This window comes from Podarcis cretensis, assembly GCF_951804945.1.
Source record: "Podarcis cretensis genome assembly, chromosome: 6".
Classification (NCBI taxonomy): domain Eukaryota; kingdom Metazoa; phylum Chordata; class Lepidosauria; order Squamata; family Lacertidae; genus Podarcis; species Podarcis cretensis.
The window spans coordinates 45,946,588-45,959,176 of record NC_137175.1 but is presented as its reverse complement, the minus strand read 5'-3'; the positions used below and the strand labels follow the sequence as shown (position 1 = coordinate 45,959,176).

At 45.9% G+C, this 12,589-nt stretch overlaps 1 protein-coding gene across 6 annotated transcripts in view; it reads left to right on the top strand.

Moving 5' to 3' along the window:
• Positions 1 to 12,204, top strand: part of SCUBE3 (signal peptide, CUB domain and EGF like domain containing 3) — a 109,166-nt gene extending 96,962 nt beyond the window's left edge. For 5 of the 6 annotated variants that reach the window (XM_079980854.1, XM_079980856.1, XM_079980855.1 and 2 more), the window contains 11 exons: positions 111 to 203; positions 288 to 404; positions 1,054 to 1,215; positions 2,305 to 2,508; positions 2,821 to 2,982; positions 4,073 to 4,240; positions 5,188 to 5,349; positions 5,622 to 5,819; positions 7,591 to 7,743; positions 8,593 to 8,672; positions 9,296 to 12,204. In XM_079980854.1, the coding sequence (XP_079836980.1) occupies positions 111 to 203; positions 288 to 404; positions 1,054 to 1,215; positions 2,305 to 2,508; positions 2,821 to 2,982; positions 4,073 to 4,240; positions 5,188 to 5,349; positions 5,622 to 5,819; positions 7,591 to 7,743; positions 8,593 to 8,672; positions 9,296 to 9,445 (1,649 nt within the window). In that variant the 3' untranslated portion in view covers positions 9,446 to 12,204. The remainder of the gene's footprint in view (positions 1 to 110; positions 204 to 287; positions 405 to 1,053; positions 1,216 to 2,304; positions 2,509 to 2,820; positions 2,983 to 4,072; positions 4,241 to 5,187; positions 5,350 to 5,621; positions 5,820 to 7,590; positions 7,744 to 8,592; positions 8,673 to 9,295) is intronic. The other variant, XM_079980857.1, reaches the window with a different exon arrangement.
• Positions 12,205 to 12,589: the final 385 nt, after the last annotated feature.

The following is a 12,589-nucleotide window of genomic DNA, read 5'->3' as shown; positions in this document are numbered from 1 at the left end:
TTTGGGTTGGGCTGGGCTGGGCTTACAAATGCAGGCCCATGCAGGCATACATTTAGAAATATCTGGCCACAGGCCTCCGCTGATTACGACTTGATTCTTTCTCTTTGCAGAGTCTGACAATAGCTACACAGTGAGCTGCGGTACCCCAATATTGCGGCAGGGACCTCCACAGAGGCCCAGCAATGTCAGCCATCCCTGTGTTGGTAAGTTTGGTCTCCTGAGTCCTCAGGGCTCCTCCTGAGACTCGCTTGGCTCCCCTGATACTTAGCACCTGCCTTTTCTTTTAGAGACTGTCACTGCTCCAATCAAACAAAAGGCTTCCTTCAAAATCAAGGATGCTAAATGTCACCTGCACCCACGCATGAAAGGCAAGCAGGATGAGGTGGGCAGGAATGCTGCACTAGGTGAGGTACTCCCTCCTTTGTATGTCTTCTCAAAGTCTTCCCTTGGGGCTGTTTTCAGTCCTAAGTCTTGTATGTCACGAAAGCAGCTCTTTGGATTTAGCATGCAGTCCTTGTAAGCATTCTCTTGTGATGCTTTTAAGGACCAGGGAACTGTGCTTTCCACATTTGCCATAGTTGAATACTGCAACTATTAAAAACCAGCCACACACAGAGGGAGCTTGAGGCTCTGGGAGTCAAGTCTTCCTGCACTCACTCTTGGGCATGTGGTTGGGAAGCTGTGGAATAGCTGAGGCTTTTGTGCTTTTGTGCCTTTGAATGTGTGAGAGCCCAGAAGCAGAAAAGAGAGGATAGAAGGATGAAAAGAACCCTAAGCGTGGGGGCCCTCCCCTCCACAGAGGATGATGTAGTGCGGAGGAAAAAACTGATAGCAATAACACCACAAATGGCTGTGTGGGATTGTATCATTGGGAAGTCGTGCCTGAGAAAGTGCCTTAGCTAGTGTCGGGCGGGTATGGGAGTAAAATGATGAGCTTCCTGCCACGGGATAAAGGAGAGAAGCCCTGCTTGGTTGTCACAGAGGAAAATGCCTGTTAGGATTTCAGAGAGAGCTTGCTTGGAGGATATTAACACCACGCCCCATCTTTCCTAGGTGGGGCAGCCCCTTGCTCAGATTGCCAGGTGACATTTGTGAACTTAAAGTGCGATTCATCCAAGAAGGGCAAAGGACGCCGTGCCCGCAACTCCCCCAACAAGGAGGTGACTCGCATCACATTGGAGTTTGAAGCTGAAATCAAGCCCGAAGAAATTACAGGTAGAGAAGGTGACTGAGAAAGCTTGGCTTTCCCCTCAGGGATAGGGGACAACATCACAGAGTAATATGAGGAAGAGACCTCATGTTCCAGGAACACCCATCTCAGAAGAGAGTTCAAGAGAAGGACTGGCTGACCCAACTTTCCTAGATATTGTTAAAAGATTGTTTAGAAAAGGCAATGTCTTGTTTTATTTATGCATACACACACTGTCATAAATATAGTAAAGGTAAAGGGACCCCTGACCATTAGGTCCAGTTGTGGCTGACTCTGGGGTTGTGGCGCTCATCTCGCTTTATTGGCTGAGGGAGCCAGCGTACAGCTTCCGGGTCATGTGGCCAGCATGACAAGCCACTTCTGGTGAACCAGAGCAGCACATGGAAACGCCGTTTACCTTCCTGCTGGAACGGTACCTATTTATCTACTTGCACTTTGATGTGCTTTCGAACTGCTAGGTTGGCAGGAGCAGGGACCAAGCAATGGGAGCTCACCCCCTTGCGGGGATTCGAACCGCCAACCTTCTGATCGGCAAGTCCTAGGCTCTGTGGTTTAACCCACAGCACCACCCGCTTCCCTTGTCATAAATATATACATACACAAATTCATTGAAATTAATGGACATGATTACTAGCTTAGGCCCATTCATTTTAGTGGGTATACTTAGTTGGATACAACTTTATAATATGATGAGTTCTTTAGTTCATAACATCTGGGGGTGGGGCGATGAGGTTGAGGAAATTTGAAATATATGAAGCTTCCCTTTTCTGACTCAGACCATTGGTCTGATTTATCCAGCATGGTGCACTCTGTTTGGAAGTGGTTATGCTGGGCCTCAGACAGAGGTCATTCCCTGTTCCACTACCTGAGATCCTGTTAACTGAGGATGCCTGGGATTTCAGCCTGAATCTTCTGCATGTAAAATGTGTGCTGTACTACTTAACTACGGCCATTCCCCTAGCATGAGACTGGAATAGATTATGCTGATTTAACAGCAGCTGGAAATAAAAAGGGACATACGGTTGTCTTTGGAAATGGGGTTTCTTCTTCCTAGTGCTAGGTTAAACAGCACAGTCTCATTCCCTCAACTCCAGCCAGCTGCAATCTGAACTGTGTGCGGCAGAAGGTTGAGAAAAAACTGAAATCGGCAATCAAAGCACTGAAGAAATCCATAAACCAGGAACGGTTCCTGATCCGCTTTTCGGGGATGGAATACGAAGTGGCACGGAAGCTGAGCATGACTCCCGAGAGGCAGGAGAGCTGTGGGCCGGGACAGGAGAGACTGGGACCTAAGTGTGGTAAGGAAACAACCTGAATTGGTTGGGGGTGAGGAAAGGAAGAGTAAAAGAACCATTTGCATATTAACTGCAAGCCTTTAGTGCTACACTGCTGCTCTGATGCCATTGCTGCCAAATCTAACATCTATGGCAGCCACATGTGCTTACAGACAATAGATACGGTTACTGTGCTCATTCTTTTGAGGGCCTGAGCTGTATTATTGTAACATGGGCAAGGAGAGATCCTGGGGTCTCTGTCCTGCAAGAAAGACAAGGGTTATCTTGGGCATTGTCTTGGCACATGTGTCACTAGCGCTTTTGCCTCTCTCTTAGTTAGCTGCCTGCAAGGAACGTATTACCATGGTCAGATGGAGCAGTGTGTCCCTTGCCCTCCAGGGACCTACCAGGAGAAAGAAGGCCAGCTCTCCTGTGACCTTTGCCCTGGAAGTGATGCTTATGGGCCAGCTGGAGCAACAAATATAAGCGCCTGTGCAGGTACAGGGATGAGCTGCAAGGTACTCTAAACCTATAGCTGAGGTCCAATATCCTAGGACACTTGATAACCTGTCCCAGAGTAGCCAACAGTAGCTCTCGGAACTAGAATGAATTAGTGGCCACAGCAAAGGGAACGGAATTGGTAACACCCACAAAAAAATAGTACTGCAGTGATACCTGCACTTTCCCTTCCACACCAAAGAATGGCAACTAGTTCATAAGCACTGGCCCTAAACACAACATTTACAAGAGGCCTAGGATGGTGGTTTTGTATGTAGGTAACTGGCATGATAGCCACTTCCAGCTTTGATTCACTACTGCACCCTTCGCACAACCTAAGGGCCTCCAGATGTTGGGGCTACAATTCCCTTCATCCTTCACCATTGGCTAAGGTGATGGGAACTATAGACAAAATATGTTCCCTCAGAAAAGGGCCCCAAAGATAGCTGCCAGATTGTGCACAAGATGCTTTACTTCCCCTCTAGCCTTCCTCCTGCCCTGTCACTCTGGCGCTAGTTCCACTTCGAAGTACAGAAAAAGCTACAGAGGCTACAGCTGCTCATATGTTCTAAACTGTTTCCTAATTCCCCAACTTATGACAGGGAAACAGCTGTTGCCATTGATTGCACTCAGAAGTAGGGCAGGACGGGCAGCTCGGAGGTGCACCTATTATTGCCATGCCTGACAGTTACTCTTAAATGGCAAACTTTATTTAATGTAATTTGTTAAATAAAGAATCTGGGCTTGTGAAGCTGCAGCCACGGGGTAGTTCAGCTTCATGACCCATTTCTTCCAAATCTGTTTACATATTTATTTGGGGGGAAATTCTTCACATCCAGGACTTGGATAAATGGATCCGATTGTGGCGTTTCTCCTTCATACCATGGACATTATCACATTCCAGTACAGAGGCAGAAACATTGCCCTAGGCAATTTCTGGGATGGCCAACGGTTCTCATGGTGCTCTCCCATGGCTCAGTTATATTATAGTGCATGTTGCATGCTGCTGGTACATTAGAAGCAATGTGTATAGGGAGGCAGTACTTAATATGGACCAATGAGTATCTCTTTTCTCCTGCATGGCCCACAGGTCAGTGCCCCCCCGGCCAGTACTCTGTAGATGGTTTCAAACCCTGCCAACCATGTCCACGTGGCACCTACCAGCCGGAAGCGGGCCGAGCATTGTGTTTCCACTGTGGCGGGGGACTGAACACTAAGCATGATGGAGCTTTCTCCTTCCAGGACTGTGATACCAAAGGTATGCTTGGGGCAACAGCACTGTATAAGACAGGGATGAGGAACCTCAGGCTTGGGGACCAGATGTGGCCCTCCAGACCTCTCTGTTTGGCCCTCGGGCCTCTCCCTATGCCGCATCTCTCACTGCCCTGAATTGCACTCAGTTTGAGCGTTTTTGCCTGGCTGGAACAAGTCCTTAAACTCTGGTAATGTGTCTTCCTTGGCTGGATGGAAGACAAAGAGGTGTGTGTAAAGAAACTAGCTAAGAATAAATCATGCTAGTGCTTCAGAATGTTCAGTAACCCACCAGGAAGTCCCTGGGTTGAATTTTGCCTTTGGCATGAACTCACCAGGTGGCCTAAAGCAAGCTACCATTAGCCCGAGCCCTTCCCATCTGCAATATGGGGGGGTCATAATGCTGACTGACCTTTCAGGATTGTTGTGAGCATTACAACTAGATAGCCTATGGGAAGTACTTTGGACACTTAAAAGTGCCGTACAGTATTATATTAATATCAATATGGTAATAAATGGAATCCCTGTATTACAAGGGATTCCATATGTCAGATGGTAAAAAAATACATATTTAGGACTAATGTACATTTGGTCAGGAGGCAGAAAGAGAGGTTAGAATCATAGAATCAGAGAGCTGGAAGGGCCACAAGGGTTATCTAGTCCAACCCCCTGCAACGAAGGAATATTTTTGTTCAGTGTGAGGCTTGAAGCCACGACCCTGAGGTTAAGAGTCTCATGCTCTGCCAAATGAGCTATCCATCTTCAGCCAGTGTTACTATGCACCTTAGTGCTCCTGCTCAGTTTGCCTTGCATCCTTTCAGTGATATTCATCAAGCCTTCTTGCACGATTAGAGAAAGCAATGTTACCAGCAAATTAACTGCCCCAAATGGCTTTTCATTTCCTTGTATTATTTTGGCAGTCTCTGACACTTTTCTCTTCTCTTCAATGTATAGTTCAATGTTCCCCAGGCCATTATTATAACACCAGCGTCCACCGCTGCATCCGCTGTGCCGTAGGCACTTACCAACCTGACTTCCGCCAGAACTACTGCATCACATGCCCTGGGAATACCACCACAGACTTTGACGGCTCAACCTCTGTGTCACAATGCAAAAGTATGCTTTGTTCTCTGCAGACTGCATGTAACAGAAGTCATTTGCTGAAATTATCTCTGTTTCATTAGCTTCCTAGTGATTTTCCTTATGCATGCAATAGTAAAGTTTATGGACCTATCTGTACCTGTGTTTACACACAACTCTTATATAGCCACACTGGCATACATAGACTTGTGTCACATCTGGTGCTTATGTCCCAGGTCTCCCTTGGCAACCAATCAGGTTCTGCTTCCCAGATAACATCCTAGTGATCCCTACGTGTTTTGTTGCAGACCGTCAATGTGGAGGGGAGCTGGGAGAGTACACTGGTTATATTGAGTCTCCCAACTACCCTGGAAACTACCCTGCAAATGTGGAGTGTACTTGGAATATCAACCCACCGCCAAAGCGCAAGATTCTCATTGTGGTGCCTGAAATCTTCCTGCCGTCTGAGGATGAATGTGGGGATGTCCTGGTCATGCGGAAAAACTGTAGGTAACCAAATGCTGTGTAGGGGCCATGCAAAAAGGGTAGTGTGGCGATGGGGACTGGCCTAGGTTTCCTCCCCAATTTCTGGACTATGGAAACCTCAGGAGCCATGGAGACTCTGTCTCCCTGCCAGCATGAATAAGTGATCAAACCAAGTGATTTGTGTGCCTGCCCTGGCTGATGGAGAGACAGGATGGCAGTTCCATGACTGGGGACCAAGCCAGTGCAAGCAGCTTTGTAGGTCAGCTGAACTGCTTCCTGCAATGCCATCCCCTGCTATCTGCAGTGGTGCAGCTGCACAGTAGTAATGAGCAGGCGAGAGCTCCTTCCAACAGACTGTCATAGTGTGCAAAGTGCTTGCATTCTGCTGCTGGAGATTCTGTTTGAGACTTCTGGTGGCTTACAGTGCTGACACCTACAGGATATTGGGGCAGCTGCAAATATCTGATGTATCCTGGATTAAGTGAAGTGAGATGGGCGCACAACCCCAGAGTCTGTCAAGACTGGCCCGTACGGGCAGGGGTACCTTTACCTTTACCTTTTTATTATACCCTTGAACTGAAAAAGCAGAAAAGGTGATTCTAAAAAGCAGGTGTACAGTATATGCTTTGAGCAGTCCCGGAACCAACATCACAGTAAGGGTGTAGCCTGCACAGCCCTCACTGATCTTACAGCTCAGTTGTCTCTGTCAGCCATGGTGATGGACTTGGGACCATTGTATATTTTCCTCCCTGCATCCATCAATATGGCTCTTGTGGGGATCTCTGGAGCAGTTTCCCCATCTTGGGCATGGGGAACCTCCAGTCTTTGAGCAGCAGGGATCCACATTTGGCCCATGAGGGCATTTCCTTCAAACTATGCTCACCTGACATCAGATGTGGGGCAGGTAAGGATGTGGCTGTGAAGGAACAGTCATGAATTTGAAGTCTGCTCTTGATTGTTCCTTTGCAAATGGAGCTAGCTGACAGCATAGATCAGTGTTGACAGTGAACCCCACTAGGATCAAGTGCGCTAGGAAGTTCCTGGTACTGGAGCCAAGGGGACTCGGTGTCAGCACTGATCAGTGCTGAAAGGGAGCCTGTTGGAACACATGCTTTCAGCACCAGCCAGCTAATTGGCACCTAAAGTGCCCCTCCAAAGGGGCTTGCTGCAGTTCCCACTTTGAATCCAGACCATGCCAGCAAAGGGTCAAAATAGAGAATCCGTTTGAAGTCATGCTGCCAGCACAAGTCAGCTGACTTTGAATTTGTCACCTGGCAGCATACAGAAATCAGATGACTGACAGGTGAGTGGAGTAACCCATCTGTCAAAGTACTCCGTGGAGTATATGGCAGGGGGTAGGTCAGGATCTGGTCCGCTAGCCAGGAGTTTCTCCACTCCTGCCCTAGATGGTGCATTTGGCTCCGCAAGCTCTATCTTTCCTGATGTCTCTTCTGCTTGCTTTACCACTAAGCAAATGAATCCGCACTTCTTTACTTCTGCCTCACCGCCCCTGAAAAGGAAAGTTGCCTTCAGTAGTTAAGCTGCCAAATGGCATTAGGCTATCCTCAAAGTTTATAACCTTGGAAAGGAAAACACACTCATTTTTGTCTCGCAGATGTTAGGACTTCAGCAAAGGTGTGAGGCAAAGGAAGCAGGAAGAGCTTTGCTTAGATTTCAGCAGTGTTTTCCTTTTTGCTTAGCCTTCCTAGATCTTTTAATGGAGTTTATCTTGGGATGTGAGATCTGGGTAATTCCACACAACACATGGTCCTGTTCTGTTCTGCCTTGCAGCATCTCCTTCCTCCATCACCACCTATGAGACATGCCAGACTTATGAGAGACCCATCGCCTTCACTGCAAGGTCCCGGAAGCTGTGGATCAACTTTAAAACTAGTGAAGCCAACAGTGCCAGAGGCTTCCAGATACCATACGTCACCTATGATGGTAAGAGAAAGAAAGGACTGCAGGTGAATGAAGGGCAAATATCTAGAGGATGAAGTGGGGCTGTAACCTCCTGCTTTTAACGCTATACTGTCCCCACTCCTCAGAGACCATGTACTAAGCTTTCCTTGCCAAGAGAAGGCAAGGCACATACAACTCTTTGTTCATAAGCTTCTGCAGGTGTCTGTGCTCAATGCATGGGCTTTAGGAATCAAGGATAGCATGATGTCGGGGGCAGTGCTAGGAGGCATAGCCCCTCTGCATCCTCCATGTGCTTGCCCTACATATGGATGAGCATCTGCATAGGACGAGCATTTTGAGGCCGGTGAATGGTTAAGAATGGGGGCATGGTCTGAGGTGCTACTCCCCCCTTCTGCATTCTGATTTGCATGCAAAACCTCTATATGGTTGGATGGCACAGCCTCTCCTCCTCCTCTGCTGTTGCCTTTTCTTCCCTCTCCCATCTTAGTCCATGATGTTGCTCCCTTCATCTCTTTCTCTTTCTGACCTGGATTGCACCCGGCTGAGGGAGGGAAGAATGAGGCGAGTCCCTTGAACAGTCTCCCTGACCTGTGGTCGCTTGCAAACTCAGAGCCAGTGTTTGGCTGCCCTCCTTTGTACACCCCAAGCCAGTGAGCCGTTTTAGAATGTGGAATTGGGTCAGAATTTGGGGGGGGGGGGGGAATAAAGGAACTACTCCAAAGAAAGAGACCATTGAAGCAGCTTTGTGCAGCATCAAATTCCTTTTACCATTGTTTGTAGGTACGTGTTTCTTTCAAATAATAGCAGGTGTGTTAACCCCTTGCTTTTTCTTCCTCATTATCCCTCCCACTTCCTTTCTCAACAATGTAGAGGATTATGAACAGCTTGTGGAGGATATTGTACGGGATGGCAGGCTATATGCTTCTGAAAACCATCAGGAAATACTGAAGGTGAGGCTGCTTTTCGTGTTATTGGGGTGATAGAGCATGTGCTTAGCATGCATATGATTCCAAATTCATGCCCAGGCATCTCCTCTTGAAAAAGGATCCCAGGAACGATTATGTGACTTGTCCTTGGAGAGCTCCTTGCAGAGGGTGGGGAAACATTGAATTGATGACATAAAGGGCCAACTGCACATTATGTTACATGTGCACTTTAAAGGCCATAGGTCCCTCAAAAGCCATCTACAGTCATACCTTGGTTTTTGAACAGTTCTCGAATGTTTTGGCTCCCATACGCTGCAAACCCGGACGTGACTGTTCCGGTTTGCAAACTATTTTTGGAAGCCGAACATCTAACAGGGCTCCCGTGGCTTCCGATTGGCTGCAGGAGCTTCCTGCAGCCAATCAGAAGCCGCACTTTGGTTTCCAAACATTTTGGAAGTCAAACGGACTTCCGGAACGGAACGTTTGACTTCCGTTTGACTGGATTCTAATCCCTATAGTGGGAGAGCAATGATTGAGTAGCAGTAGGAGCTACCTGTCTGCAAGCAGCCCCTGTGGAGTTCTGCAGTGTGTGCTACACTCCCTTGCTCCTAAAGTTACCATGTCCATTCTGTTTGTTTTCCCTGCAGGACAAGAAGCTGATCAAAGCTTTCTTTGATGTGCTGGCTCACCCACAAAACTACTTCAAATACACAGAGAAACACAAGGAAATGCTGCCACGATCCTTTATCAAACTCCTCCGGTCCAAAGTTTCCAGCTTTCTCAGGCCTTACAAATAGCCTTGTGACACTTTTCACCAGCCTTCCAGGCTCCTCGACAGCCAAGAAAACTTTTTCTTACACTTAATTCTTATTTTTCAATGACTTTTTCCTACAAATACAAACCCCATTTTCTCACTATGCAGATGACTCTAACCATTGGTCTTCCCTTGGCTTTTCTCCAAACCAAATTCACTGATGACATTGCCCTTGGAAGAAGCAGCTGGCAACCATCTCCTGAGCTTTCCATACTGGAGCCTCAGCCCATGGAGTTCACATATCCCAGTAAGTGATACACTCTTCACAAGTGGCCTCTACTGGGACCTGTAACTCCAGGGCAGTTTCCGCCTTCTCCCATATATGCAAATTATGTACGGCCCCTTCTGCTGCAAGGCAGTTGCCAAAGAGGCTGTTTGTACATCTCTCTGCACACAATTGTCTGCTTCTAGATAGAAACAACCCCTGCTCCACTCCTGGGACACAGAAGAAACGGGGAGACATTGAGCAGCTTCTAAGCAGTGGAACCGGTCCAGCTGAACTCTTTCGTAAAGAATTGGGGGCAAAGGACACCCAGAATGCGGAAGGTTATGCCTTATTTATCAGACTGTTGGGGGAGTTTTTAAAAGAGAAAAATAAACCAAGCACAGTCTTGCAGAGAGGATCAGACAAAATAAAGCGTAAGTTGTGGGGAGGAAGATCATGTAAAAGAAAAAGACGTATCACAGAAGTGTGAAAGTAAATCGCCCATGTTCGTGATGGCAAGTTTGGTGACTTAAGAGCATCGTTTCGTGACGGAGTCTTGACTTTTTGCATTCAGAGAAAACATTGGCCTAGCCACAATCTCACATGGAATGATGTCTGGAAAAAGGGGAAGAAAACATGGTAAAAAGTGAGACTTTCCAATGTGATTTCTCCCCCATGGAGACTGGTGCTGAGAGATCAGACTTCTTATAAGCTCTGCCAAAGAGTAACTCAATGACAAAAAAAAAGCAAGCAGTGTGAAGGGCAGGAGTGAGTGAATGTTTGTGCACTAGGGCGTTCTCCTTTCTACCTTTTTCATATTATTAAGTGCAATCATTTTTGAGTTGTCTTTATATTATTTAGAGGGAAGTTTTTTTTTCTCCTAGAAACTACAATATTTATACCTGCCTGAGAAAAGAGAATGTGTGTGTGTTTGTGTGCGTGTGCGTGCATGTGTTAAAATGAAACAGAAATGAATACAGACAAGGATTTGGGGAAATGGTGACTAAATGTGACGTAAGTTTTCAGCTCTTGGAATCTTTTCTTTTTCCTCACCACAGTAAATTCCAGTGTAGATCCTGAAGATCAAGCTCCTTGATTATCCTGTAACCAATGAAAGGGACACAGGACTTGCGCAGAATTTTTCTAGTGACTTGTAAATTACCTTTTGGCCACAAGCAGCTCTTGAGAGTAAATTCAATTCAATATCAAGAATGCATATTAGGGATCACATATTGGAATGCATCCCTGTATTAAAGTCTTCTAGCATTTTCAAAGTGTCATCTAACCTTCACTCTTTCTGACAAGTTAGCTTTGCACGGGCAGGGAGGTTTTGATATATTTAAACCTGAGGGTCCCCATTTAGATATTGAGGTGGTATAGTTCATTTTCTGAATGTTTCAGTAGGCTCTTATTTCTCAAGAGGCGCTGAGGCTCAAGTTTCCTGGGAATTTGCATCGTCCACCTGAAGGCTCTTTCCCCTAAACTCAGAGCTGTAGCCATGAATTCTCAGTGAGAAGGGGGTGCTCTCTGCCCCTGCTCAGAGGTACTGTAGTCTTCCCTTTTTCAAAGCCTGAGTTCAGCACTGAACTCTGGTTTTGAGATGAGCTGTAGTGAGCCCTAACTTGAAAACTGAAGTATGCCATTGTCAGTTTAATTCTTCCCTATGTAAGGTCACTTGTCAGTCACTGATCCATAATCCAGTGCAAATACTAGTGATGAAATCCCAACTTCTATGGGTGAAATTGTTGCCTTCTCTGAGCCATGACCTGAAACTAACAATTGGAAATGTGTCTTAAAAAGCTGCAAGGCTGCACTTGGATCAGATCATCTCTGTTTCCTGTAGTGGTATTGAAGCTTTTCTGCCTGAGTGTTAATAGTTTGCTTTTCTTCTCTTTTGGATCCAGAATTGGAATTTGCCCCATTAAATTTACTCTAATCATCTCAGCATTGAGGTTGAATTGCCTCTGATGTGAACATTTTTGCAGTACTTCAGCAGGACATATGGCATCATAGTAACACCTAAGAATTCATATCTGGCTCTGATGTCATCATATTCAGCAATTTCTTACGGCATATAAGCATTTGCTTATCTGGGGAGGGGAGGTCGAGATGCTCAAGTCCAATTGCTTACTGTAGGCAAAAGTACAGGGCCAGCTCTGAAGGAAAAACTTGTATTGAATTTGGCTTAGAAATTCTACCTGCTTTCCTTCTAGCTAGAGCCCTTGTTTCCATTCTATGCTTAATGAAATATAGAAAATCTAAAGGTTTGAAAAGCTGAAAATTCCATCTCAACATAGGAAATATAACAATTTAAAACAACAAAGCTGAAATATTTATAATTGCATTGTGCAGTAATCCACAGTCCAGTATCTCCTATAAAGTAATGATTAAATGATGAAAAAGGTGTAGTCCATAAAGTTATTTGCACTTGATAAAAGAAATTGTATCTGAACTTGTAAAAAGAAAAGTTTGCATTTCATATTGTCTTTTTTTAATTATTAAATGGAATTTCTTGGTGTTGTGTTGATCTTTCAGAAGTGCTTTCCACTGCTCTTATTTGTAAATGCCAAATTCATAGCATTGCTACTGCTTAGAATTTTGTTCTGTTCCTTTCTCTCTCTTTCATTCCCCTCTGGAAACTGACTGATTTTGGCACTACAGTGGTACCTCAGGTTACATATGCTTCAAGTTACATACGCTTCAGGTTACAGACTCCGCTAACCCAGAAATAGTACCTCGGGTTAAGAACTTTGCTTCAGGATGAGAACAGAAATCGTGATCTGGTGGTGCCGCAGCAGCAGGAGGCGACCCCATTAGCTAAAGTGGTGCTTCAGGTTAAGAACAGTTTCAGGTTAATAACAGACCTCCGGAACGAATTAAGTACTTAACCCGAGGTACCACTGTATAAGGCTTTAAGATACC